A 27,718-nucleotide genomic window follows, 5' to 3' on the forward strand; every position below is an offset into this window, starting at 1 on the left:
GAACATTTTTTGTTACTACTCCTTTCTCTTCCATCAGTTAGGTGTTAAAATGAGATATCTCAGATAGTTTAATCAGGCATCTATGCTGCGGGATGATCTGCTTGGCTGGCCACAGGGACAATATCAGGAAGCCTACTCCAGCCACAGAAAAGGCCAGTCCTCTTTTACAGTACAGCACTAGCGAGACAAGATGTAACAACCTGTTGAGCCTTTATTAACTTTTTTTATCCTTTGAAGTCTTAGCAAGCATGCTGTGACATACTGCACCTTATGAGTATGGCTCTCAACAACAACAGGCTTGGTTCTACTTGAACGGCATAACTGTTTCTCACAGCAATTACTGTTTCTATTTTCACCCTTTTCATATGGCTGTATTGTTAAATATCACAGGATGACACAGGTTATTTTTTCCTCAAAGACTTCACTACTACCATGCTATTTTGACATGATTCCCACTTATCTTTTGTGATACAAGACTTCTAAGTTTACCCATCTGATGTTATACATTTCCACCTGAGTGACTGGCATTTTAAGTCAGAAAAACATGTCTTAATACTGTTAAAAAACATTCTGAACTTCATAACATCATAGAAGAGACTTCTTCAGGCTCAACCATCACTGACTTCTCATATAAGCTGTAACTCAGACGAACATAGTGACACACGATTACAATCTTTAGATGTTCATAGAGACACCTCTGTGCTCAAGAGCTGAACTAATTACTACAGTACTGGCAAAGAGCTGTGAAAGGCTTACGTCCCGCACAGCAGAGACTGTAAGGTGTACACCTCCTAACCGAGGGACTTTCCCTGTCACATCCAAATGATACAGAAGTAACATCTGCAACTACTCAGACAGGATGATACAAGTCTGTCTCTGATATAAGTTTGTCTTTTCTATATTTTAAAATAGTTTCTTACTTTATATTTATTTAACTGAAAGCATTTTGTTTCTAAACATTTATTAAATACAGAAAAATTGTTTTTAAGTTCTTACTCATATTGATTTCCCTAAGTTATTCTCTCTGACAATCTTTCCATCCAGAATCACAGTAAGTTGCATATAAACTAGGCTTTATATTTGTTTAGGGTGCTGTACAATAAGCAGGTATAAAGTACTGCCATGAAACAACATATTTTCTATCTTCAGTCACTGAACAAATATTCCTATATTGTATCCTGCAAAATTTTTGCAGAAAACTCCTGCTTCCTAGGAATAAATAGGGGATACTAAGGAATGAGCAAACAGCTTCAGAACCAGTCTAAATGTGTGTCTGATTTCTTCACAGACTAAAGTCTGTGGTTTTTCTTTGGTTTGGGCTTTTTTAAGGGCATACTAGTTTAAGTAACGGATTCTATAGGATTTTATAACTACTGCCTTTGCCTTGCGAGTAGGCTTCTCCTGTATGACTAATCCATGGTCCTTTTCTTGATCGCTGTCTTAGAGTTACTTAGTTTCTCCCACCTTAGAAGAAAATCCTGCAACTTTGAAGCCAGCTACTCCAACAACTCACTTGTATTCCTAAAATCGAAATCCCATACAATGTCACACCAACGCCTTCTCAGTGTTGCACAGTAGTTCAGACTACTGCCGCATAGGTGGGCATGGCACAGAGGAAGATCGGAGTTGCCAAGTTAGTGCAGTCTGCTGCTTAATTTCATGAACACTGACGATTTAGCAGGTGAGAGAGAAGTGGCTAGGAAGCTAGAAGCTGTTCTTGAAAAGAGTGCTACGGGTAGCATAATCAAATGTGTTTTGGAAACTGAAGCTGAAATACAATTATCTGTGAGGAAGTGAAAGGTAGAAGAATATCCTCCAAAGATTTAGATAAGTTAGAAACCTTCAAGGTCTATCTAGAGAGCTCAGAATTCATTGTCATTTACTTATCATTATGTTAAAGATCTGTGCATGTAAAAGACTGATACACTTTTTTTTTTTAAGAAAAAAGGTTGAATTTGGATGTTGGTCTCATGAGTGCCACTTTTTGGATATGCAGTATTTAACAGACTTTAACAATATGACAGACAAAGACATTTGAAATCTAATTAATCTCTTGACATTTGACTAAAAGTCAAAGCAGTGGACCACAAGATGAATAAGGATACCTCACCCATGAAGGTTGATCTTTCTTTCATGAGGTGCAAATGAGTTATGATGATCTGACTACAAAGTTTATTGCAGATCTCTTCCTTTTTACTAACTGACCCTGCTTTAAGCACCTACCATGCTTTCTTAATATCCTATTGGATAGAACAACTGCTGTAGCTGACATTCTACATTTCCACTAAAGGTCCTTCCTTAGGAACTTCAGTTTTTACACAAACTGCTTGAAGTACCATGTACTACTAACAACTGTTGCATTTTTAAAGAAGAACTCGAAACTTGATGACTAGTTTTATTGTTATAAGTGTTAAAACCTATGATTTCACTTTTACTTTAGTTCCTGAGATTCAACAGCACTAACACATAAGGAATAAAGTTTAGGACTTGCTGTACCGTAAAATGGAAACTGTTTTTAAACATCCAGACAAATAGCTCTGCTTACACCGCCAGTGGTGTTTACTTCAGGATAGTAGCCAAACACAGGATCACAGCAGTACAGTCTGGAAAAGGTCATTCAATTCAACATGACTGAATTGAACTTCATATATACACATCATCTCCTTGTAAGGCCATCAGGAAAAAATTTTTATAAACCATTTATGGAGTATAATGAGATTCCAAAAAAGCAAAAAATGTAAAATATTAGTAAGTAATACTGGGCTGCAAACAATTTACGAGATCAGCTTTGAATTACAGTGGAAACCTTTCCTAAAGACAAAATTACTTGAAATTACTTTTTACACATTGTGAAAATAGTTGCTTATATAAATGCAATAAATTTGAGGCATTATCAGGAATAAATAGCTGCAGACAGATTATCAGAAGTTATCCATTGCAGCCTATAAGATTTATTTTCTAACAACCTGCTTTATTCAGTTCTTCAGAATGAGGATCCTGATGAAGCAGTTAAAGCCTTCAAAACACTTTTCTCTACACTTTAATACACTATGTCCTAACTCTTCCTATAAGCAAAACGCACATGATGCGACAGTTAGAATGAAGAATTTCATTGCCTTTAAATATGACCCGGCAACAAACAGGACTCAAAGTTTGAAAGCACTACTAACTACAGACAATGAAGATGACTGAACATTTTCTATATCTAATTTGTGCAAACTATCTGTAAAACAAACAAACAAACCCAGAAACACAACAAGAAAAGAAACAAAGGTGACAAAAAGACTAAACTGAAGGCAAAATAAAGAGTTTATATATCTGTGAGTTGTACTAGAGTACTGTTTTACTACATTAAGTACTCTGATACACTTGGCTATTTATTTAGTCATCACTTTCCACATAATTAAGCAGTCTTGCACACTAACACCACTCACTTACTAAGCAGCCAAACCTGACTTTGTGGTTCATCTTATGCCCAAATTTGTCATTATGTCAATGCTTGTCAATAGACACAACGTGTAATACAGACAATATGTCTTTTCAGTAGACTGCCCTAACCACTATAGAAACAGATGATCATCTAGTGTACTCCTACAATACCTGCTTAAGAACTGATGATTCTAGCATCTAGAACTGGGTGTTCATTTTATATTACACAAATGTTAACCCTTTTAATATGACAAGCACAAAGTAATATATAGCTGGTTGTTTCATGACCAGTAGAACTAACCATTTCCTACACATTTGCATCCTATATCCCTGCCTACCTCCATGGTAAAAACTCACCATCCTTGTCACTGACGACTCCCTTTCCCTATCTCTGAAACCTTGGCACTGCTTCGTCCTATGTCACCCAACTATAAGCATGTGCTATAATGGGAGTTGCTTTCACGCACTGACTGATCCTGTGGGATCATTACATACGTACCCTCCTCAGGCACTGACCAACACACTGTTGAATTCAGTGGTTACAAATCTAAAACAGAAGACTGCAGATATCCTAAAAAGCAAATGGGAAGTGAATACAGAAAAGATCAGGGGGATATACTATTTCATAGATCTTTACAGGCCTATTAGTAGACCTCAGGATACTATATAAGAGTATAAGATTTGTGCTTTATAATTTAATTTAATAAATGCTAATGGAAATAGAATTCACAGATGAGAAGGTTTCACCTCCATCAGTAGTAAGTATTATAATCCAGGGTATAAACTCAGACCAGCTGGCTCCACTTTGATCATGTCATAACTTTACGATAAAAGAAGGAAAACTGTTCAAGAATGATGCTCCTCTCACATTTACATTCTTTAGTTCCTGCCTGAAGGTGAAATTATACCTTTTGGATTTTTGCAACCTAATTTCCATAGGAATGGTCCAATACAATAAGTTGCAAACTTAATGTTTTTTAAGATTCTGTAATTTGGAAATTTTAGGTATTAAAATGCCTTTCTATCCGTAAATGTGTAAGTACATATATTTTTTTTTGTGCATGTCATGTATTGCACTACTCGATTTGCTGTACATTAGCCAGGAACACTTAATTGATAAGCCCATACTATTGCCTTTCTCTAAGCTATGGCAGTAACTTGGGTCTCTCTCTTTTCCTCAGATATTGATTATTATAGAATGAATACATTCTTTGTATATTTGGACCTCTGGCTTTCTCAAGTTAACTTAAAATTGTCCAATGATTTCAAAAGATGGGGAAAGGGAGAAAAGAACGAGACTAACAGACAGAAGCCAAAACAGAAGGAAAGAGGGTAAGTCTCACATTCTTGGAAGACCATGCTAAAAATGACCACTATTGTCTTGGCTTTTTAGCATCTCAACTTAACTAATCACAAGAGACCCTATATTAATCCCAATCTCCTTACAGAATTCCAGTCTCAGTAATTAAACTGAATTATATTATTCCCCTCTGATTATTAAGTGGAAATTGTTGTCAATGTTAACAGAACAAATGTTTAATAGCTGATAACACAAGTACAGGCCATTTTAAACTCCCTCTGTGACTCTAGTTGCATATGTTATTCTCTAAATATACGTTATTCTTTAAACATTAGAAGTGGTTATCATTACATGCCTGATGTATTGTCACACAAAAGGACACAGTTCAGGGGAGAGAGAAATTAATGCTAGGCAATCCACCCTGTATGCAAGTTGCTGAAATGCACAACCGTATCATTGTTATTAATATGAAATCACAGAAGTAGTAATGAAGCAAGTGCCATCATGCAAGATTTCCTTGAGAAAGGGGAAAGTTCAACATGTAAACTACAACCCATTAAAAAAAAAAAATCTCTTATCACCTAATACAACTCCTTTGAGCAGGAGAGAGTTCTGAAGGCTAACAGGCGCAAAAGGAAACAATGATGAGGGTGTCAATGATCTGTCTGCAAAAATACTGATTCTTGGCAGCTGAAGAAAGGCATACACAGAATCTGCAAGAAATACTCATTGCTAATGTCTGGACTCTTGGAAACAAAAAAACGTTACAGGACTGACCCCCTAGCCTGAATTCCTTATAACATTTAGCAAGTATTTAGGGTTTTTAATTTCTAAAGTTCCATATATACATTAATTAATTATCACACTGTCATGGGGAAATAAGGGAAATTGATGACCCATAATATTCTGTCGTCAGCCTTTTTTTTTTTTTTTGAGACAGCAGAATAGCTCATGAATGTTGAATATCTTCATTAACAGCATGGACATAGAGTGTTAATAGGATGGAATAACATGCACCTTCAGCAAGTTTGCAGATGACATTGAAATGAGAAAATTGGTTGATGTGATAAAGGGCTGAGCTAACATTCAGAAAGAGCTCAAGAAGCTGAAGAGCTCAAAAAACGGACTGCCAAAAACATCTTAAAGTTTAACAAAGGCAAATACAAAGTTCTGTACTTGGGAAGGAATAAATTCATGTAATAGTAAGGCAGAGCCAGGAAATACACACACCATGTGGTCCACCCTCCTAAACATCTTGGTTGCCCTCCTCCGGACTTGCTCCTGCCTGTCAATGTCTTTCTTATAGTTTGGAGCTCAAAACAGACACTGTATTCTAGTTGAAATCTCACGAGTGCTGAATAGGGGAGAATAATCACTTTCCTCAACCTTCCAATTATTCTTTCTTATTGCAGCCCTCTTGTGCCTTGCTGCAAAGGCACACTGCTGAGTCATGTTCAACTTCTCTATTTGGACTCCAGGATCCCTTTCTGTAAGAGGGAGCTTAGTTTCCATTTTACTAGATCATGTTCTTCTCCATCACACAAAAATAATTCAAAAGTGACAAGCTGAATATCAAAGATAGTGGCGGAGGAAGTTAAAGGTATTTTCCTGTAGTGAACACAGTTTTACAGTTGGTAATGAAAAGGATAAAAAGCCCTCCAGTTTACATGGAATAACTTTTCATAGAATCATAGAATCATTTAGGTAGGAAAAGACCTTTAAGATCATTAAATCCAACCATTAACCTAACACTGCCAAGCCCACCACTAAACCGTGTTCCCCCGCACCACATTTACAGGTCTTTTAAATACCTCTAGCGATGGTGACTCAACCACTTCCCTGGGCAGCCTGTTCCAATGTTTGACAACTCTTCGGTGAAGAAATTTTTCCTAATAGCCAGTCTAAACCTCCCCTGACACAACTTGAGCCCATTTCCTCTTGTCCTATCATTTGTTACCTGGGAGAAGAGACCAACACCCACCTCTCTGCAACCTCCTTCCAGGTAGTTGTAGAGAGTGATTAAGGTCTCGCCTCAGCCTCCTTTCCTCCAGACTAAACAACCCCAGTTCCCTCAGCTGCTCCTCATAAGACTTGTGCTCCAGACCCCTCACCAGCTTTGTTACTCTTCTCTGGACACACTCCAGCACCTCAGTGTCTTTCTTGTAGTGAGGGGCCCAAAACTGAACACAGCATTCGAGGTGCGGCCTCACCAGCGCTGAGTACAGGGGCACGATCACCTCCCTACTCCTGCTGGCTACACCATTTCTGATACAGGCCAGGATGCCATTGGCCTTCTTGGCCACCTGGGCACACTGCTGGCTCATATTCAGCCGGCTGTCGACCAACACCCCCAGGTCCTTTTCCACAGGGCAGCTTTCCAGCCACTCGTCCCCAAGCCTGTAGCGTTGCATGGGGTTGTTGTGACCCAAGTGCAGGACCCGGCACTTGGCCTTGTTGAACCTCATTCAGTTGGCCTCGGCCCATCGATCCAGCCTGTCCAGATCCCTCTGCAGAGCCTTCCTACCCTCCAGCAGATCAACGCCCCAGCCCAACTTGGTGTCATCTGCAAACTTACTGAGGGTGCACTCGATCCCCTCATCCAGATCATCGATAAAGATATTAAACACAACTGGCCCCAAAACTGAGCCCTGGGGGACTCCGCTTGTGACCGGCTGCCAACTGGATTTAACTCCATTCACCAAAACTCTTTGGGCTCGGCCATCCAGCCAGTTTTTTTACCCAGCAAAGAGTATGCCTGTCCAAGCCATGAGCAGCCAGTTTCTCCAAGAGAATACTGTGGGAAACGGTGTCAAAGGCTTTACTAAAGACTAGGTAGACAACATCCACAGCCTTTCCCTCATCCACTAAGCAGGTCACGTTATCACAGAAGGAGATTAGGTTAGTCAAGCAGGACCTGCCTTTACATAAATCCATGCTGACTGGGCCTGATCACCTGGTTGTCCTGTACGTGCCGCGTGATGGCACTCAAGATGATCTGCTCCATAACCTTCCCCAGCACCGAGGTCAGACTGACAGGCCTGTAGTTCCCTGCATCCTCCTTTTCTCCCTTTTTCATTCAAAGAAAATCTCACAGTCTACAATAACAGTCGTCTTAACATTCTTGCAAACCAAATTTCAGAAGTTCTTTACTCAACAATTAGGCCTTAATCAATAAAGCACTGGCCAAAATCCAGGTTTTCAGTACTCTGAAGATTAGCCAATAGGGAAAGGGATGAGAGAAGATGGGGACATTTTACTTGAGATAAATTATTTTTGGCTGCTGTGCTGTTTTTCCTAGTCACAATGCTGAAGTTCAGTGAGCCCAAGTTAGTGTTATCCAATCACTAATAGTCTGAAAATATTACTGGAGTCATTGATGACATAGCACAAGGAAAAGATAGAAGACACTAATGTTTCTATCCCACTTCTTTAATTTGGAAACTAGCATGATGGCAGAGACGTATTTTATTTTTGAAGCAGATGAGAAATGAAAGAGCACTGATATACTACCAGCAGCATTAAAAGTACATGGGAGTTTGCTCTGTGAGACAATAAAAAGGAAATATTCAGGGAATGGATGCAGTTTTGCCATGTTGCTAAATAGTTTTGCACCTAACTTGCCATGCAGAAAGGCAGAGCATATTACTTTGAGTAAGGCGTGCCAATTACATGGTTACAGTGCTTGTGGGACTTGAGCTAACTTCTTTGCATATCATTATGCAGTTTTAATAAGTTATCCTGTTGCAGCTCAGGTCAGTACTAGCTTAGGATTTTGCCCGACACAGACTAGATGTGCCCAAAGCTAGTAAAAGCAGCACATATATCTAAACCCCAAGAAACCCCAAGCAGTTCTAAGTGTGATAGGCAGTTTGCTGAGAAATAACCAAAGTATCAGAATCCTATGAACCATCCCTTTCCAATCCAGTCATATTTTCCTCTTCTCTTTTTTTCTTCTGGCCCTATTCTCACACCACTAACTTCAGAGTGGATCTGTTTGAAACAGAGGAGAGGAGCATGTTATTAGCTACAATGCCAAGTCCCAGTTCATCTCCTGAATGATGGCATTATCAATTCAATCCTTTCATAGTAAAAAGGACCAGGAAGTCAGCTCTCCCACTTTCTGGGTGAGTGCTTTAACTGCTAAGGTAATTACAAAAATAAGGGCATGACCACTGCTACCAATCTTGATGGAGTTTTAGGCTGGTATGTATTCTGATTTTTTGAATTTTTTTTTCACCGCATATCTAAGACAGATCCAATTCTTCAAATTTGCTCATCACCATCAGTGTTTATACTTAAACCATTAATCACAGTATGTCTTATCTGGCTCCTTCTCTGATGTGATGACTATAGAAAAGCTACAGTCTGATGAAGTTTCCCCCTCACACGCCACCCAATCTTTTCCTAGAGACTTTTAAAAGGTTTTCTCTCAACTCTTTGCTTCACAAGAGACTTAGCTGTCTCTTCACTGTCTCTATGCAAACAACTTCTTTTTCCTTCTGGAGTATGCTATATACTGCTATGCCAGTAGTCTAGGTCTTTGATTTATTCTATACAAATAGTACAAACAGCAGTGTAGATCTGTATTGCTGGATGTCACTCACTTATTAACGATAAACAGAAGTAATGCTATCAATGTGTATATTTCTAAACAAGTTTTTAAATTTATATAGATTTCCAACAGCAGAAACTTTATCTTCATTTTGTAAACCAGAACCAATTTCTAAATAAAAGGAGCTTCGATAATAAAACATAGTGAAATGAAGACATGGAATGGTTTGTAGACTAAGACTTCACAGTCAGTTTGGCTCCACCCCGTTAGTCTACATCACTGGACTGGAAAAGAAGCTAGTTTTTTTAAAAAGTGCAGAAATACTGTACAACTTATCCTTTCACTGGTTTGAGCAGTGAGGAAAGGAAGAACTTGCAGAGGGTCTCTCTCTCTGGACTTTGCACTAGCAGAGCTCTAGCCCACTCCTTTCCAAAGCCATTCTTCACGGGCATAATGTAACTTTCAGTCAGTAATTCTTTTGTAACCACATTTTCTTGGAAGAACAGCTTTCTAAAAGTTAAATTTATAATCAAATCAGTAAAGGAGGTAGATGAAGTGATAAGGAGTACCAGTCAGTTACAATGCAGTTATCTAACAACCACTATACAATATAAATACATACAAGTCTACAGTTTCACACAGTCCCAGATATTACAACAGATATAAAACATCTATAGTGAGGAAAATAACTAAAGATAAAGACAACATACCTTCTTCAAAGAGTAACATCATATTTGTGCTTTTATTAGCAACCATGTTATTCAGTAAGGCGATTACAGTATGCATTGTATTCCCAAGTAAACTGTCTTGGTGTTCCTGTAAAAACAACAACAACAAAAAAAAACAAAATAAAAATAATCTAGTTTTCCTTTTGCCAAGTTAGAAGACAACTATTCCCTTCCAAAAATGTAGTAATACAAAAGCAATACTCTCTCAATCCCTTAAAGTTCAACATTCAAAATACTGGAAATCCATCCAAGTATCTTAGCAGAGAATATCAATTTCAGGGAGTCAAATCTAAAATCTTGGACCACAACTTGTCCCATATTCTTTTGAACTGAAAGAGTTCCTAGTTAGGTCTAAAATTTTAGGACTTTTAAAAATGGCATAGAGCTTTATCAATCTAATCTTTATATATTCAGAACTAGGAACATTCCCCTTCGTATGGTATTTCTTTTTATTCATTTCTTTTGTAATGAAAACTCTTTTCAGTTTCAGCTTGATAACCTCCAGTAAGTTATAAAATATATTTGGTGTTTTTGTTTGTATACTTTCATATGCACATTAAAGACCTATTTCTGTATCAAATTGCATCACTCATGATGTCTTTCTTATGCTTGATGATTGCTTCAATGATTTTTCACAATTTTCTGACACTATATTGATAAGAGGAAGGCGTCAGCGTTTATAAAGAAATTTATTTTCCTCTGTTGTAGTTAACACACTTGCACACTCAACCCGAAAAGGGTGGATAAGGCAGTGCAATCAAAATATTTATTTATTTATTCATACTAATGACAGTAATAACCCAGATAAATTCCAAGAAGCCAAAATATGAGAAACTTTTCCAAATCTGAGTCTAGATATAAATATAAGCTTGAATACATTTCAAATCTCCCTAGAAGGTTCAGGAAATATTTTGTCCAATTTCTCAGACTCAAGGCCAAATAGAAACATACATCCAAAGTGAAAAAAAACAGCATTAAGAAAAAACCTGTCATATTTTACATATTGTAGACTTTTCACACGCACCTAGGTGACAGCACCACCAGCGGCAGTTCTAAACAAGCCCTTCGGGAGCACAGCGACTTAGTCGCTGCGCACTTAGCAGGCAAGCAGCAAGTGGGTGTCACCCAGGGCATCACCATCACCTGGGAGCACCATGACAAGGGCGGGCTCCCGGGGCAGGCGAACAGACTGGGCAAAGAGGGCGCAGCACAGCAGCCAGGGCAAGACAGTTTGCACGGGAGGGCACTGAAAGGCTACCAGCTTGGCCAGGAAACCATGGTATCCACTCGGCAGAAGACCATGGCATCCCTGAGCTCTGCATGCACCAGCTCTGATGCAGCTTCCCCACCGGAGCTCTAGTGGGAGCATGCTGCCACCCAGGCGTCGAGCTGCAGGGTGTGCCCTGCACTTATGCCCCTGTTGGATGGCAGTGCTGAGCACACCTGTGGGAGGTGTGCTCAGCTAGAGGAGCTCCTCCGCTTAGTGATGGAGCTCAGGGAGGAGGGAAGCAGGTTGAGGGCCATCAGGGAAGGCGAGAGGGAGATAGACACTTGGAGTCGCACGCTGCCTCCCAGGGTAGAAACCCAGCAGGCAGGCAGAGCCCATGCTACAGAGAACTCCCTGTCCTCTCTCCACCCGGCTGAATGTGGTGACTTGGAGGACGGGGGGCAATGGCAAGATGTTCCTGCCCAACGCAACAGGCACCGGAGGCGCGTCTGCCCAGTGACTACCTCACCTTCCCAGGTGCCGTTGTAAAACAGGTACAATGCTCTGCAAGGGGAACTGGACAATGGTGAGGATGATGGTTCTCTCAGCTTGAAGATGTTGTCGAGGTCTAGTTGGACCACCCCCCACATCAAAACCACCTCAGTAAAAAATAAAAGATGGGTCATTATCATAGGTAACTCACTTCTGAAGGGAGTGGAAGGCCCGATATGTAGGCTGGACCCACTACATAGAGAAGTCTGCTGCCTCCCTGGGGCCCAGGTTAATGATGTAAAGAAGCAGCTTCCTTCCCTAGTATGGCCCTTAGATTATTATCCCCTTTTGATCTTCCAGGTAGGCAGTGATGAAGTAGTGAGAAGAAGTCCAAGGGCAATGAAGAGAGATTTCAGGGCCTTGGGATGACTGGTCAAGGGATCAGGAGCACAAGTCGTGTTCTCTTCTACCCCTCCAGTTGCAAGGAATGATGAGGGGGTAAAAAGGAAGAGCCAGCAGGTCAATGCCTGGCTTCGAGCCTGGTGCTACCAGCAGGACTTTGGGTTCTCTGACTGTGGCTTCATTTACCAAACACCAGGCCTGCTGGTAACAGACGGGAAAAGCCTATCTCACAGGGGGAAGAGGGTTCTAGGACAAGAGTTAGCAGGGCTTCTTGAGAGAGCTTTAAACTAGATTTGAAGGGGGATGGGGAGGTAACTGGGCTTGCTAGAGAGGCGCCTGCTTGTGGTAGCTCAGTACTTGTGGGGCAGCGTGCCAGTATTTTTGAGAACCAGAAGGCCTACCACCGCTCAAGGGTGAAAATTACATGCACAACTCCCTCCCTGAAACGCTTATACACCAATGCATGCAGAATGGGGAATAAACAGGAAGAATAAGAGATCTGTGTGTGGTCGCAGGGCCATGATCTCATTGCAATTACTGAGAAGTGGTGGGATAGCTCACATGACTGGAACGCTGTCATGGGTGGCTATGCTCTTTTTAAGAAAGATAGGCCAGCAAGGCGAGGTGGTGGAGTTGCTCTTTATGTGTGAGAGCAACTGGAATGTATCAAGGTCTCCCTGGGGGAGGACGAAGAGCAAGTTGAGAGCTTGTGGGTAAGGATTAAGGGGCAGGCTAATATGGGAGACACTGTTGCGGGTGTTTATTACAGGCCACCTGATCAGGATGGGGAAGCTGGTGAGGCCTTCTACAGACAGCTGAGAGTCACCTCACAGTCACAGGCCTTGGTTCTCATGGGGGACTTCAATCACCCTGATATCTGCTGGGAAGGCTACACAGCCAGTGTACAGTCCAGGAGGTTCCTCCAGTGTATTGATGATAACTTTTTGACTCAGGTGGTGGAGAAGCCAACAAGGAGAGGTGTACTATTGGACGTAGTACTGACAAACAAAGAGGGACTGGTGGAGGACATTAAGGTTGGGGACAGCCTTGGCTGTAGCGATCATGAGAAGATAGAGTTTGGGATCATGTGCAGTATGCACAAAACAACAAGAAGGATTGCAACCTTGGACTTCAGGAGGGCTAACTTTGATCTCCTCAAGGAATTGCTTGGAGAAATCCCATGGGTCTGGGCTCTAGAGGGTAGGGGGGCTCAAGAGAGCTGGGTGATATTCAAGTCCCACTTCCTCCAAGCTCAGGATAGGTGCATCCCTAAGAGCAAGAAATCAGGCAAGGGAAGCAGGAGACCTGCATGGTTGAGCAGGGAGCTTCTGAAAAAGCTCAAGTGGAAGAAGGACGTTTATAGTACGTGAAAGAAGGGACTGACCACTTGGGACGATTACAAGAATGCTGTCAGAGTACGCAGGGATGAAACGAGGAAAGCCAAGGCCTCCTTGGAATTAAACCTGGAAAGGGATGTCAAGGTCAACAGGAAGGGTTTTCTTCAAGTACATCGGCAGCAAAAGGAAAACTAGAGAAAATGTGGGCCCCCTGTTGAATGAGACAGGTGCCATGGTGACAGATGATGCAGAGAAGGCAGAGTTACTGAATGCCTTCTTTGCTTCAGTCTTTACTGCTCCAGCCAGCCCTCAGGAGTCCCAGACTTTGGAGGTAACAGAGAAAGTCTGGAAGAAGGAAGACTTTCCCTTGGTTGAGAAGGATCAAGTTAGAGACCAATTAAGTAAACTGGACATTCACAAGTCCATGGGTCCTGATGGGATGCACCCATGCTGAGGGAGCTGGCAGAAGTCATTGCTGGGCCACCCTCCATCATCTTTGAAAGGTCCTGGAGAAGAGGCGAGGTGCCTGAGGACTGGAGGAAAGCCAATGTCACTCCAGTCTTCAAAAAGGGCAAGAGGAAGATCCAGGAAACTAGAGGCCAGTCAGCCTCACCTCCAACCCTGGAAAGATCATGTAACAGCTCATTCTGGGCGTCATCTCAAAGCACCTGGAGGAAAAGAAGGTTATCAGAAGTAGTCAACATGGATTCACCAAGGGGAAGTCCCATCTGACCAATCTGACAGCCTTCTACGATGGCATGACTGGATGGATAGATGAGGGGAGGGCAGTGGATGTTGTCTACCTTGACTTCAGGTGAGGCAGCAACTGGAGTAGTGTGTCCAGTTCTGGGCTCCCCGGTTCAAGAAGGACAGGGACCTGCTGGAGAGAGCACAGCAAAGGGCTACAAAGATGATTAGGGGACTGGAACATCTTTCTTATGAGGAAAGGCTGAGGGACTTGGGTCTTTTTAGCCTGGAGAAGAGAAGACTGAGGGGGGATCTTATTAATGCTTATAAATACTTAAGGGGTGGGTGCCAGGAGGATGGGGCCAGTCTTTTTTCAGTGGTGCCCAGTGACAGGACGAGAGGTAACGAGCACAAACTTGGTCATAGGAAGTTCCATCTAAACATGAGGAGGAACTTCTCTACTTTGACGGTGGCAGAGCACTGGAACAAGCTTCCCAGAGAGGTTGTGGAGTCTCCTCCTCTGGAGATACTCAGAACTTGCCTGGACGCATTCCTGTGCAATCTGCTCTGGGTGAACCTGCTCTGGCGGGGGGGTTGGACTAGATGATCTCCAGAGGTCCCTTCCAACCCCTATCATTCCGTGATTCTGTGACTTCCATACTTCCCTTTCCCATCAAATATCTCAATGTACTGATATCACTCAACTACTTCACTGCCACAGAATATGCTACCTATTTTGATCCATCTCCTGTCTGACAGTAGGTCTTTGAAAAAAGTTAAATTTTAAGTTGAAGAAGACAAAGGTTATTGGTCTGAAGTTGGGTTAAGTATTTCAGATGACAAAAATTACTTCAGTCCTTGAATACAGTCAAAGGAACATTCTCCCTGAAAGTTCCTTTAGGAGATGAGCACTGGTGGCCAAGAACAGTTTATTTTCTACATCTCTTTGCTCAGGTATTTATGACCTTCTGTCTCAGATGTATGCTTGAAAACAACAGGAGCAATCTATCCTTCTTTGGGATAATCTTATTCACCATCTAAATAGCATAGCTGACTGACAGCCAGCAGCAATCACAAAGAACATATTTTACTATTCTTCCAAGAATTCACTTCACGTCAACCTATAAATGGCATTCAGAGCGACATCTTTAGTTTATAAGCCACTTTTTTGGTTGGGCCAGGACTAAGTCATCAGCACTGCATTTAGGATAAGCCACACAATTTGAATCCCTGCCTGGAAACATCATATAACTGGTTGCAAGAAATTCTGAAGTGAGACACTCCTGATTTTTATTTCTTGACTAGTCTAATAAAATTCAGGATACTGTGAAATGCATCTTCAATGACACTTTGGAAAGTCCACTGTTACAGTGGTATAAAGGGTCACACTATGTGAAGAACAAATACTTTCCTTTAAACATTTAACTACTGAAGGAAAGGTTTTGACAGGGAGAGGCTCAGGCAGTTGCTTTGAGAGCATTCATTTCTGTTTCTGCACTCAAAAACTGAAATTAAATGCTATTATTTCCTGTAAATACCATCAAATATACATAAGACATAATACATTAACAGATAAAGAAATATATAAACATACACAGCTTCCTATTCAACTTCAGGCTGTATGAATTTTCTATTCGTACTATAGCACTTTAAACTGGATCATAAGGAGAAGAGACAAGGAAGAGTGGCTCACAGCCTTTGAAGGACTATAGTTTCCTACCAAACCGTAAAAGAATATATATCCAAGAGCCCCAAAATTCTATTTACTTTACATAGCACTTTGAGATGTCATTTATGATTTCTATAAAGACTACAATAAATATCTGTTCCCCTGAAGGTTTAAATACAGCTTGATAAATTTAAAAGCAATGTTGGAAAGTATAAACACTACATTCTTTAAAAGATAAGTTAACCAATACAGAAAAGAGTTACCATAAAGCCATGGTACTAAAAATAATTTTGAAGTTATTTCTTACAGATAGCTGAAGGGCAAGAAAAACATTTTTTCAGAAGTTCAACAACATGTTTATCTGGTAGCCCATCATCACAATATCTTATTAATTCTTCTAAATAACATTTAGAAAACAATACATTAAATAGTAAGAATGCCTGTTTTTGTTATTGAAGATAATGATACATACACTGTGAATATAAAATTAATAAAGCAAAAAAATTCCGCAAGTGCCAAAATGAGAGCTGACTCAAATATTTTCTTTGCAAGTACAATATTTCTATTACTGCCCCATATATTTGAAGTAAACGCCTTCTAGTAAAATTCCCTTTTGATATATGCAATTACAAGAGAAACTGGTAGTTGCTTACAATAGCCATCTTTTGCATCCGCCAGGTTAGTAACATTAAAATGAAACCATCTTTGCTTTTAGTGGAGATCAATTACACTATACAACCCTCTACTGAAAGACTAGCACTGATGCTTTTACTTATATCAAAGCATATGTAACAAAACTTATCTTACCCTAAACACATATAAACTAGAATTCAAGATGAATAGATATCTTGAGGAAGGAAAATGGTGTCTTAATGAACAAAATCATCTTACAAATGGTATACTCAGCTGTACTACTAGAGTTCTAAGGTATGTATCATAGATGGTTTTTGACAAGATACTAGGTTTCAAGAAGCTACAGGTATACTTTACTTATCTAAGACATCACTGATCGCTGTTAGACTTGATTTTAGAGGTTTATACAAAAATATTTAACTTATTCATAATCTATCAAGGAGCAAAGCTGATCTAATTTGTGTGCACAGCACCACAGACTGTGGACATTTAATGAATGGTGCACTTGACAGCTTTAATAAAACATAGCATTTGCCAGCAGAGATAATTAGAATTGAAGCAGCAAAATTCTAGTGTTTGGCAACACAGATGAAACAACTTCATTAAAATGTACAGCTTTGGCAAATGAAAAGCAGGAAAGCACTGGACCCTGAAGAATCAGCCTTCTCAAAACTAATTGCTTCAGTGCTTAAAAAGGACAGCTATGAAATACCAAGGGCATAACAAGGAAATACTAATATAAAAAAAAGGAACCACAGAAGATAAATCAGGCTTTTCAAATAGGACTGCACTGTATTTAGGCCATTAAACTTTTCATTCTAACTTTGAAGGGTTGTACATTAACAGAAGAAATCAGTTGAAGTATTATTTTAAAGCCAGTTAGGTAAGAGGGTGTGAACTAGCAAAGTGGGAGTACGAATCTTGGCAAGATACTATGGCTAAAGATGCCATTTCTCTTCATTTAAGTGGATTAGAACTTAAAACAGCATAGGCAAACTACAGTATTTTAATTACATTTTAGATAACAAAAGAGATAGCAATTATAATAAGAAGTTACCAATTCAGGAGACTTCACATACATGAATAGGAGGCATGTATCTAAGAATCCAGAAGAAAATGCACTAAATGCTATGTTTACAGATATGTTGTAATTAAACCTAAGGACCATTATATACCACAGTACTACTGCTGCTCATTCAATATAATCAGACTAATTAAACTTTAACTATAAAGGGGCTCTCCTTCTCAAGCTTACATATGACCTATGAATGCAAGTTAGGTAAATAAGGGGATGTAACAAGATGGATGCTTGATTTTTCATACACTAAATCCATTTAAATTAGAAAATTATAGAAATGAACCATACCCAAATTATATTTACTAAAGGATGCCATTTTTATGTGATGGTTCCTCAGCGCAGTATAGCTGACATAAAATAAACCAAAGCATCTATGCTAACAAGGACCTCTAACACAAGCACAGTTTAATATTGCATTCAACCTAGCTTATTTTGATATACTGTATTACATTGTGTATATGAAATAGAGGATCAGAAACTTTTTGGGACATAACAGTAGAACCCTTCTGTATGAAACGGTATTATTAGCATGCAGCCTGCAAGGGACATTCACAACAGCAGACTCACTGTTCTTCAATCACAAGAGGAAGCCCACTGAGAAACAAATTTAATCCAGCTACGTACGTAGTTGGCTAATCCGGTCTTTAACACTTTGTGGCTTTTGATGCATAAGACCAGTTATGCATAAACTGAAAGCTTATAAATATGAATCTCTAACATTAAGGTAATACTATTCTCCTTATTGATGATTTAAGTCAGAAATAAGCACAGCCATGTTTCCTGCTACTCTGCTTTTCAAAAATCAGCCTTTTTCAAAAGCACAGTTCTAACAGAGCTAATATTTCCAAATATTTTCCTCTGGGTATGGTCATACCATAAGGAGCAACTACTAAACTGGCAACCAAATTCTGGAATAATCATGCTTCTCAGATGTACCACAACAGTGATATATTCAGTCCACACATGAAGATCAGAAGTCTTGCAACTTTCACAGAAATTCCTGTTGGAATATTGGGGCAGGGAAGAGAATCTGTATTCTTAGTCACCAACTGCTTAGGCAAAGTCAAGTCCTTGACAGGACAAGAGGAAAAGAACTCAAGTTGCGCCAGGGGAGATTGAGGCTGGATATTAGGAAAAATTTCTCTACTGAGAGAGTGGTGAGACACTGGAATAAGCTGCCCAGGGAAGTGGTGGAGTCATCATCACTGGAGGCGTTCAAGGAACGTGTGGATGAGGCATTGCGGGACATGGTTTAGTGGGCATGGTGGTGTTTGGTTGATGGTTGGACTTGATGATCTTATAGGTCTTTTTCAACCTTAGTGATTCTGTGATTCAATCGAGGACAAGGAAACAGTAGTAATTTTGAAGGACTGATGAAGGAGAAAGGATACCATTAATAAAAACCTAGGATGTCAAGTACCAGGCAACAGAAAGCAGTAATGATTGTCTTAGATTTTGTTTTCCTACCCACTGCAGCAAGCAATGCAAAACTTCACAAGATATTTTAAGTACATCCATTTTTGAGAAGTATATCAATTTACAAGTGCATTCTCTTGCCATACCTAAGTTCAGATTTTCAGAGACCTAACCATCTTTCTTTTTATTCTGGAACTCATTTGTTATAGTCTTTTCATTTCCCCAAATTCCTTGTTATCTTGTAGACAAACATGCAATTTTATCTGTGTTAATGGTCAGAATCTCACGAGGCATAAGGAGGAAAGGTGACATTTGCAACAAACAGAACTCTAAAGAACATTGTCTCTGTAGAATGAAAAGATGAAATTTGTTACTTTTAGAAAACCACCTTCTGTCGAGATTATACAAGTACTTCTTTTGTACAACAAACATTGAGAATTGAAAATATAAACAAGGCCAGTATCCTTTCTCTTCTCATTTTATTCCCAAATGCTGTGAGAATACAACTTCAAAAGAATGGACGTGTGAACAAGAACAGTATTTTTAATGCCACCTATTAATAGCTTAACTACTTTTCCTCCTTTAAGAGGACCGCTTCATGTTTCAAACTTGTGGAAGTTGAATAAGCCATGCTAATCCAAGAAAGAAAATTTAAGTAGCGAGTTAAGGTTTACAAAACTGTCCTATGTCAGCAAGCCTGAGATTTATAAAGAGATGAATACTTAAATCTGTTCAGAATTAGAGGTAGACAGTCTTCAAGGTTATTAGGAGGGAAACCATATGAAGGCTTGTCACCAATACTACTTTATACATGATGAAGAGAGAAAGATGCCAAATATCAATACACTTTTTAAAATGAACATACATTTTTTTATAGTGTAAACTACCAAAGTGCCAAATCTTGAGTAAGAATTCCTTTTCGTCCTTGCTTTTGCTTTGTATTTATCTGACAAAAAACCACCAGCTATTGGCATGAACGTTTCTGTTAGCCAATTTTCAGTGAATTAGTCAGTCATCTTGGGGAAAAAAAAACCCAAACAAGAAACCAGCAATAGGAAACTAATGGTCCAATTCAGTGAAATTTATGTATCTTTTTTGTTTAATTTTTGGACAAAAGACAGCATAAATTTTGTTGCAGCGCAACACAAAAAACAATAACCAGCCATGCAATCTTACATTCGCTGTTACAAATGAAGTGCAAAGCAGCTCAGCAGCAAATCTCTAAATGCAATGCCATTCTTCTTCCTACAGAATTGCACCTAAATTTCTGGCACCAATGAAACCGCAAAGCTTCTCCTTTTGCTCCTGAAAACCGTAGGGAAAGAACTCATTCTCAAGGGAAATTTTCTTTATTGTCAACAGAGGGAGCCTGAGAAGGTTCCTTTCTCAAGTAGAATCAGGCTCCTTCACAGGGAGGACACTCTGAAGCAAATTCCTATAAAAACATAATTTTCCCCATTACCTAGAAAGATGCATCCAAGCAATTAGCTTCCTGAGTATTAAAGATATTCATTGTGAATAACACTCAGAAACTCCCTTAGAAGAAACATTTGCTCAAGAGTGAAGAGACATTATGGAAGAGAAGCTATATATATATAGATAAATCTTACCCTGGAGAATTAAACTTCCTCATATCAAAGAAGATCCCGGCACCCTGGAAGCATTCATGCTGGTGCGTTCTACAGAAATGAAGCTCTAGAAGTAATTGATACCACCACAGCAGTAACTTCATATTTAGTACCATGAATCTGTAGATGCCAGTCTCAAGTATCAGTGAGGCATCTGAAATGCAAAGTCACTTGGAAGCTACAATCAACCACTACACCCCAAAATTTCCATACCAAAATATTCATTTCTCAGACTTGCGTTTTCAGCATTAATTAAAAACTAGTTCTTAAACAACTTCAGAATGACAGATACCAATTCACTGACGACTTCTTTTCCATGTGGATTTTGCTTTGATGTAAAAGACACTTTGCCACTATAAGGAAAGAAGTTTAGATGAGCTTGGGGAATTCGCTGGTGACATTTTTAATTTAGAGAATATAGATTCATTAGACTTATCCAAAGGATTGTATTAAAATTTTTGACTGGAAAAGGTTTGAAGGGTTCAGAATGGAATTTCTACTTAAAATCATGAGAAGAGACATATGCTGAATAGGGTACTGAGTTAGGGCACTCACCTAGGATACTGAAAATTTAGTTTCAAGTCTTTGCTGGAATTGGGCTGTGCAGGGATTTGGACATTGGTCTCCTTAACTCTGCATTCCCAAATCCATCATCAACTGTTACGGAATGGGTCTCTTTCTTTTCTCCCTTCTCTATAGCTAACTAGTTGCTAAATTAGTAGCTAAAAGCAGAAATTGAGACTGACTCAGTGATTATGTTACCTACTGAGGTATGCAAGATCCAGATTGAAATACCTTTCCTGACATTTTACCTAACAACTGAAAAAAACAACTGAGGAAAGACTAGGCTTTTCTGAGGAAGTAGAAAGGCATGAGAAAAATAGCCATTGTCCTGCTTAATGTCAAATTGAATGTTTTATTCTTCATACTCACAGACTTAAACTCAGTGGTGCTGGAGAAAAAGGTGTTGAATTAGAAGCATGGGCTGACAAAGAATGCTTTTTCCCTACGATAATTTAGTTGGGTTGAGGGGAGATATAGTCATTGTATTGGGTTTGCATGGCAAGGTTTTGGTAGTGGGGGGGCTACAGGCGTGTCTTCTGTGAGAAGCTGCTAGAAGCTTCTCCTATGTCTGATAGAGCCAATGCCAGCCGGCTCCGAGATGGACCCGCCGCTGGCCAAGGCCAAGCCAACTAGTAACAGTGGTAGTGCCTCTGGGATAACATATTTAAGAAGAGGGGAAAAAAACCTGCACAATTGCAGCCAGAGAGAGGAGTAAGAATGTGAGAGAAACAGCTCTGCAGACCCCAAGGTCAGTGAAGAAGGAGGGGGAGGAGGTGCTCCAGGCGCCGGAGCAGAGATTCCCCTGCAGCCCGTGGAGAAGACCATGGTGAGGCAGGCTGTCCCCTGCAGCCCACAGAGGTCCATGGTGGAGCAGATATCCACCTGCAGTCCGTGGAGGACCCCACACCAGAGCAGGTGGATGCCCCAATGAGGCTGTGACCCCGTGGGAAGCCCGCGCTGGAGCAGGCTCCTGGCAGGACCTGTGGACCCATGGAGAGAGGAGCCCACGCTGGAGCAGGTTTGCTGGCAGGACTCATGACCCCATGGGGGACCCACGCTGAAGCAATCTGTTCCTGAAGGACTGCACCCCATGGAAGGGACCCCACACTGGAGCAGGGGAAGAGTGTGAGGAGTCCTCCCGCTGAGGAGGAAGGAGCAGCAGAGACAATGTGTGACGAACTGACCACAACCCCTATTCCGCATCCCCCTGTACTGCTCGGTGGGAAGAGGTAGAGAAAATTGGGAGTGAAGTTGAGCCCGGGAAGAAGGGAGGGGTGGGTTGAAGGTGTTTTTAACATTTGGTTTTATTTCTCATTATCCTACTCTGATTTGATTGGCAATAAATTAAACTAATTTCCCCAAGTTGAGCCTGTTTTGCCCGTGATGGTAATTGCTGAGTGATCTGTCCCTGTCTTTATCTTGACCCATGAGCCTTTCGTTATATTTTTCTCTCCCCTGTCCAGCTGAGGAGGGGGAGTGATAGAGCAGCTTGGTTGGCACCTGGCACCCAGCCAGGGTCAACCCACCACAGTCAAGCTGTCGAAAGTGGCAGGAAAAATGAATTTACATGTTTAATTTTTGGCTTTTACTCTTTGTTTTATGCCTTTTACGCCCAAAATACTGTTTACTTCGAAATACATTTTTTCACACATTCACCTTTACTCAATCTGTAAATGCACAGAGAATGTTGATAATTAGTTTATTCGAATTACATTAAACCTGAAAACAATGAAGGGCTGTTACGTCAAAAGGAAGCATCTGCTGAATCTTCTGTTACTAGATTCATGGCACAGTCTCATTACCATTTGGCATCTTCTAAATAATTTATTATTTCTTATTTTCTATTATTAGTTTTTTTAGTGATTATCTAAGTAGATAATTACTAGTCTGAAAAACATTAGGAAATTCTCACTTTTTTATATCTTTTTAAGGCAGCCTGTTAATCTCAATGTTGGACACCTGTTCATAGAGGTATTGCATTTTCCCAAAGAGACATCCATTTAGAAAACAAACATACTCAACAATCAGACCGCATCCGCTATCAACATTTCACTCAGCTCAAATTACACATACTACTGCACATGGATGTCCTAGCAAATTAATCTCCCAGCCTTTCCCCACTCAAGTTATTCCTATAGTGGCAAGCTACATCTTCTGTAGATTATACCAAGGCACCAAGCCACAAAGCAGGAAACAGGGGAGCGCTAACAATATTCCTCAATGAACAGACTGGCAGAAGTGCTGAAGAGTAATACAGCCAGCATTATTATCCCATGAGAGAGAGTGCATCTCTTTCATGTTCCAGTCCTAGGCTTAGATACACAAGCAATTCTGCTCTAAGCAAACTATGTTCCTACTATGACACTGGGCAAACAAGGCAAAAGAAATTATGACCCGATTGCTATAAATGAAAACTCTATCTAGCAAAACACTGTGTTTATTAAGTGTAAATAAAAAATTGTTAAATAACAATACTCATCATCACAGTGCTTCTTTGTGGTGTTATACTCAATAAACATTAACTCTCAACACTAAAGTTGTTTGCATAGGAGTGAAATTCATACATACTCTAAAGAAATATTATAGCGAGATTTCATTTGGCATGATTTTTCTTTGCTTAATATTCATGGTCAAGACAACACAATCCATGATTGACACAATACTTAATTTATAACAACTCCCTTTCTAATCACCAGCCTCCTCCATTCCTTCTGACATTGCAGAAGGTTACAGAATTGTGTATCTCCTCTATCTTAGCACTATTGTTTCCAGACAACTGAACACTGAACAAAAGTATAATGGATGGTAGACTCAAATACGTGTTTGGTTAGTTGGTTTTGGGGTTTTTTTTAATCAGTTAATTAAGGACCATGAACATTAATAATTTGATTACGGTAAAGGTTTGCTAAATACTTACAAATGCAGGAAATGAAAAATATTTTAGGTATATTACAGTATCTTTGTGAAATATAGGAATAGGGTTTATGGGTAAACTATCTCTGTAAAGTTTCTTCTTCTATAAATTAGTGATATATAACCTCTACTCTCAACTCTATCTCAAGTTAATGTTCCCTGATAAACAGTATGCATATTACACAAACACACTTTCATACCCCATGTATCAGTGTTATCTTGGCACCCATTCAAGAACTCAAGGATGAATGCATTTTCTTCTTATGCCAAGCTATGTATATGAAGTCCAAGAATAAAAATAGTTGGGGTGAAACTGAAAATCAATGGTCTGAACAGAATTGAACTATGATACTGGGGCAAAGATTCAGAATTTGAAGGCAAGATTACAATTCATACTAGTCCTAACTGTGTATGTGCCACAGCAATTAAAACCCTCCTGAATATAAGTGAATTTGATACACATATTTAAGCTAAATAAGACTTGAAGTATTTGCTACCTCTCTTAATGTCAGTTTACAAAAAAGGGTATTTGTGAAATCCAGGCCTAAAAAGTGTAGTGTTCATAGCCACCAAAGATCTCCCTGCTTTCAGAGAAACAAGTCTGGTACTAAGAGCCACATATGGGAATATTTGGAAGGAGCAGTTTGGATACATAGGCAGACAACTTCTGAATTTGAACAAATAAAACAAAAAAATAAAGGAAAGTACAATTTCTTATTCTATGTAAATACTAGAATCATGCTTTCTCATGCAGACACAACAGGAAGAAAGCTTACTGTTATCCAAAAATCTCCCCCAAAGATCTGATCCTCTCATCAGCCTAACTTGGTGTCTAACAAACAAGCCACTAACCCTATTCTTTAATCAAATTCTGTGCAAGTTTAGTATGATTTTGCTTTATCACTGTTTACCAGAAGGAACAGCATGTAGTTAGGATGAAAAAAAGAATAAATAAATCTAGAGACTAAAAAGACAGAACTTCAGGGTTAAATGACAGTACCTTCTCCTTGCTTAAATTGTTCTAGGATGTTGCTGCAGTTTCCGCACTCCACAGAGTTTGCTTTTAAATTAGTTCCGCCTGTGGTGGCAGAACCAAAGACAGCATACATATCTTGGTTATGTTGGTCTGAGACAGAAATAACTTTTTTTCCTTTCATCATGATCTTTATTCCTTTATTTGTTTTCTTCCTGTTTTGCATTTAATACTTACTCTGTCTCTACCTGTGACCCTAGAAAAAGCGAACATGATGAAGTTCACTTTAGTAGGTCATATTTCAGGCATGTATTTCCGCAAAATACTTATGAAGTGACAGCCCCATTTTGGCTCTATAAAATACTGACAGCATGAATGCAACATCAGTCACAGGAATTATATCCTCCAGCCACTGGAATTCACTGATATTGGAAGACAATTGTTTCCTTAGCTGGCAGTGGTCTGCCAGTGACGCTAGACTACGAAGCAGAGCCAGAACCAGAACCGATGAGAAGAAAGTAAAATGGAGAAAGAAATGACAGCTAACAAGAATGGCAATAATAATAATAATTATTATTCAAAACATACTTGCAATATGAGGTTTATAATAATATAAATTTGTATGTGCTAATAGATTACTACTCTTGTGAATTTAAGATGGTACCTAAACTAAAAGAGAGTAGATTTGGATTAGATATAAGGAAGAAGTTATTTACTATAAGGGTGGTGAGACACTGGAACAGGTTGCCCAGAGAAGTTGTGGATGTCCCATCCCTGGAACTGTTCAAGGCCAGGTTGGACGGGGCTTTGACCAACCTGGTCTAGTGAAAGATGTCCCTGCCAAAGGTAGGGAGCTTGGAACTAGGTGATCTTTAAAGATCCCTTCCAACCCAAACCATTCTATAATTCTATTAGTCACTTGAGTGACAACATCCACATTTTCATATAGCAGCTGCTATTAAACAAAAGGCACAGACATAAAGCACGAACAGTTCTCATCACCCAGAATATTAAACTATGAAGACAGAAAACAGAAATTACTTCACTGTGTATATAAAAAGAAGTATCGCACAATGAATTTTGGAATGGCCTGAGTCTTGCTCCAATGGTGGCAATCTCAATAGTGCCAGGCAGTAGACAGTTTGAAAAACTCATGGTACAGATATACTCAGCACTACAGGGTCAGTTGGTACCCCACTGGTACTCCCTAAGGCACTTTTTGTGCACTTGCCCAGCACAAGGCAAGCACCACTTCTGAAACTCACTCTCAGTTGTTCTGAAGTCCACGCCTACATTTCAAAGAGAAGCAAGGGCACAACTTTGGATTTAAAAGCTGGTCTTAACTCAGATCTTAACAAGAATACAAGGAAAGGACAGCAATTCTGCTTCTCATAAGCATTTGCAAAGCAGTATCAGATGCCACGACTTAAAAGAAATTATACCTCTTGCTGCTACATGTGATCTCACCCATAATTTATTCCATTTTTATAGGAGATTAACAGATGGATCAAAGACAGAATCAAGAATGACTAACATCAGCAAAATATGAAGCTCTTCTAAACAAGTCCTTCTTCTTTCTCAAAGACAGAGGAAGTTATTCTGCATTTTATTATTACTATTATTAACAATATATTGAACACCTTTTTTTAATTTGCACATCTTTCCAGGGTAATCTCCAAATGATTTATTATAATTTTCTTCATAGTCTTGCCCCACCTCTTCCCCCCCCCAGGTAATTTCTATCTAGGTGCCCACATATTGATTCAAGAAATGAACTTGAGGAATACAGGTTTGAAAATCGGTATAGGTTACAAAAATAGATTCTAGTTAATGACAGCGATATATTCCAGTCATCAATTCTTGTTTTCTTTCAAGCACAGGTTCAATTCAAAGCTTCCTGCTTTTCATGACTGTTAAGGAAGTTATCTCCTGGAAACATAGGAAATACACTATGAAGGCACTGGAAACACAGTGCCTTCAACCTCCAAGAGTGACCTTCCCCCCCACCGTAGCTCATTTCAGTAGTAAACGGATACTAAATGATTATATGAGAATTTATGTCTATTGCTTTAGAAGGGGGACAGGATACATTAAGTACATATATATACACACACAAATATAGAGATACACACACATTTTTCTTGTAAATTATTTTAACTATGACATACAAAATTCAAATTAAACTATTCTAACAACACTGAAAAATGAATGACTTGAGACTCTATGTTGTTTCAAAACAGAGTTAGATTTTCCATTCCCACAAATGTTCAAGACTTCAAAAAAATGTTCCCAGTCCACACTGACACACTCCCTAGGTTCTCACACTACCTGTACCCCACAGTGATTCACTATCTCCCATGAAGTGTAGAGGACTGAAGTTCTTCTATTTCTTCTCATTTTAAGTGAAAGTCCAGATCACCAGAAGCTGCTACTATGATGAAAATTTAATATATACAAACTGAAGCAACTTCAGTAGGAGATGATGAGAGACGCTAGTAAAACATCTAGCCTACTAGTCAAAATACTTATTTTCAGAAACCCAGCGTCAGCCATTCCCTCTGGGTGATTCTAAACTTGGGATCTGCCCTTGCTCCCTTCCCCTAAGGCATTCCTGATTAATAAGATACCCTGAGGTCTGCCTTTCTCCTCTGCCTCCCATGCCACTTCGTGCAGAAATTTCACCCTGAACACAAGAAGCCTTTCTCAGTGA

General features: G+C 39.6%; 1 protein-coding gene across 2 annotated transcripts in view; it reads right to left on the reverse strand.

The window, feature by feature from the left end:
• ULK4 (unc-51 like kinase 4) overlaps positions 1 to 27,718 on the reverse strand; it is a 252,655-nt gene that overhangs the window by 84,872 nt on the left and 140,065 nt on the right. For both annotated transcript variants that reach the window (XM_059818887.1, XM_059818886.1), the window contains exon 31: positions 9,992 to 10,097. In XM_059818887.1, coding sequence (XP_059674870.1) covers positions 9,992 to 10,097 — 106 coding nt within the window. The remainder of the gene's footprint in view (positions 1 to 9,991; positions 10,098 to 27,718) is intronic.

The sequence above is a fragment of the Gavia stellata genome, chromosome 6, assembly GCF_030936135.1.
Source record: "Gavia stellata isolate bGavSte3 chromosome 6, bGavSte3.hap2, whole genome shotgun sequence".
NCBI classification, from domain to species: Eukaryota; Metazoa; Chordata; class Aves; order Gaviiformes; family Gaviidae; genus Gavia; species Gavia stellata.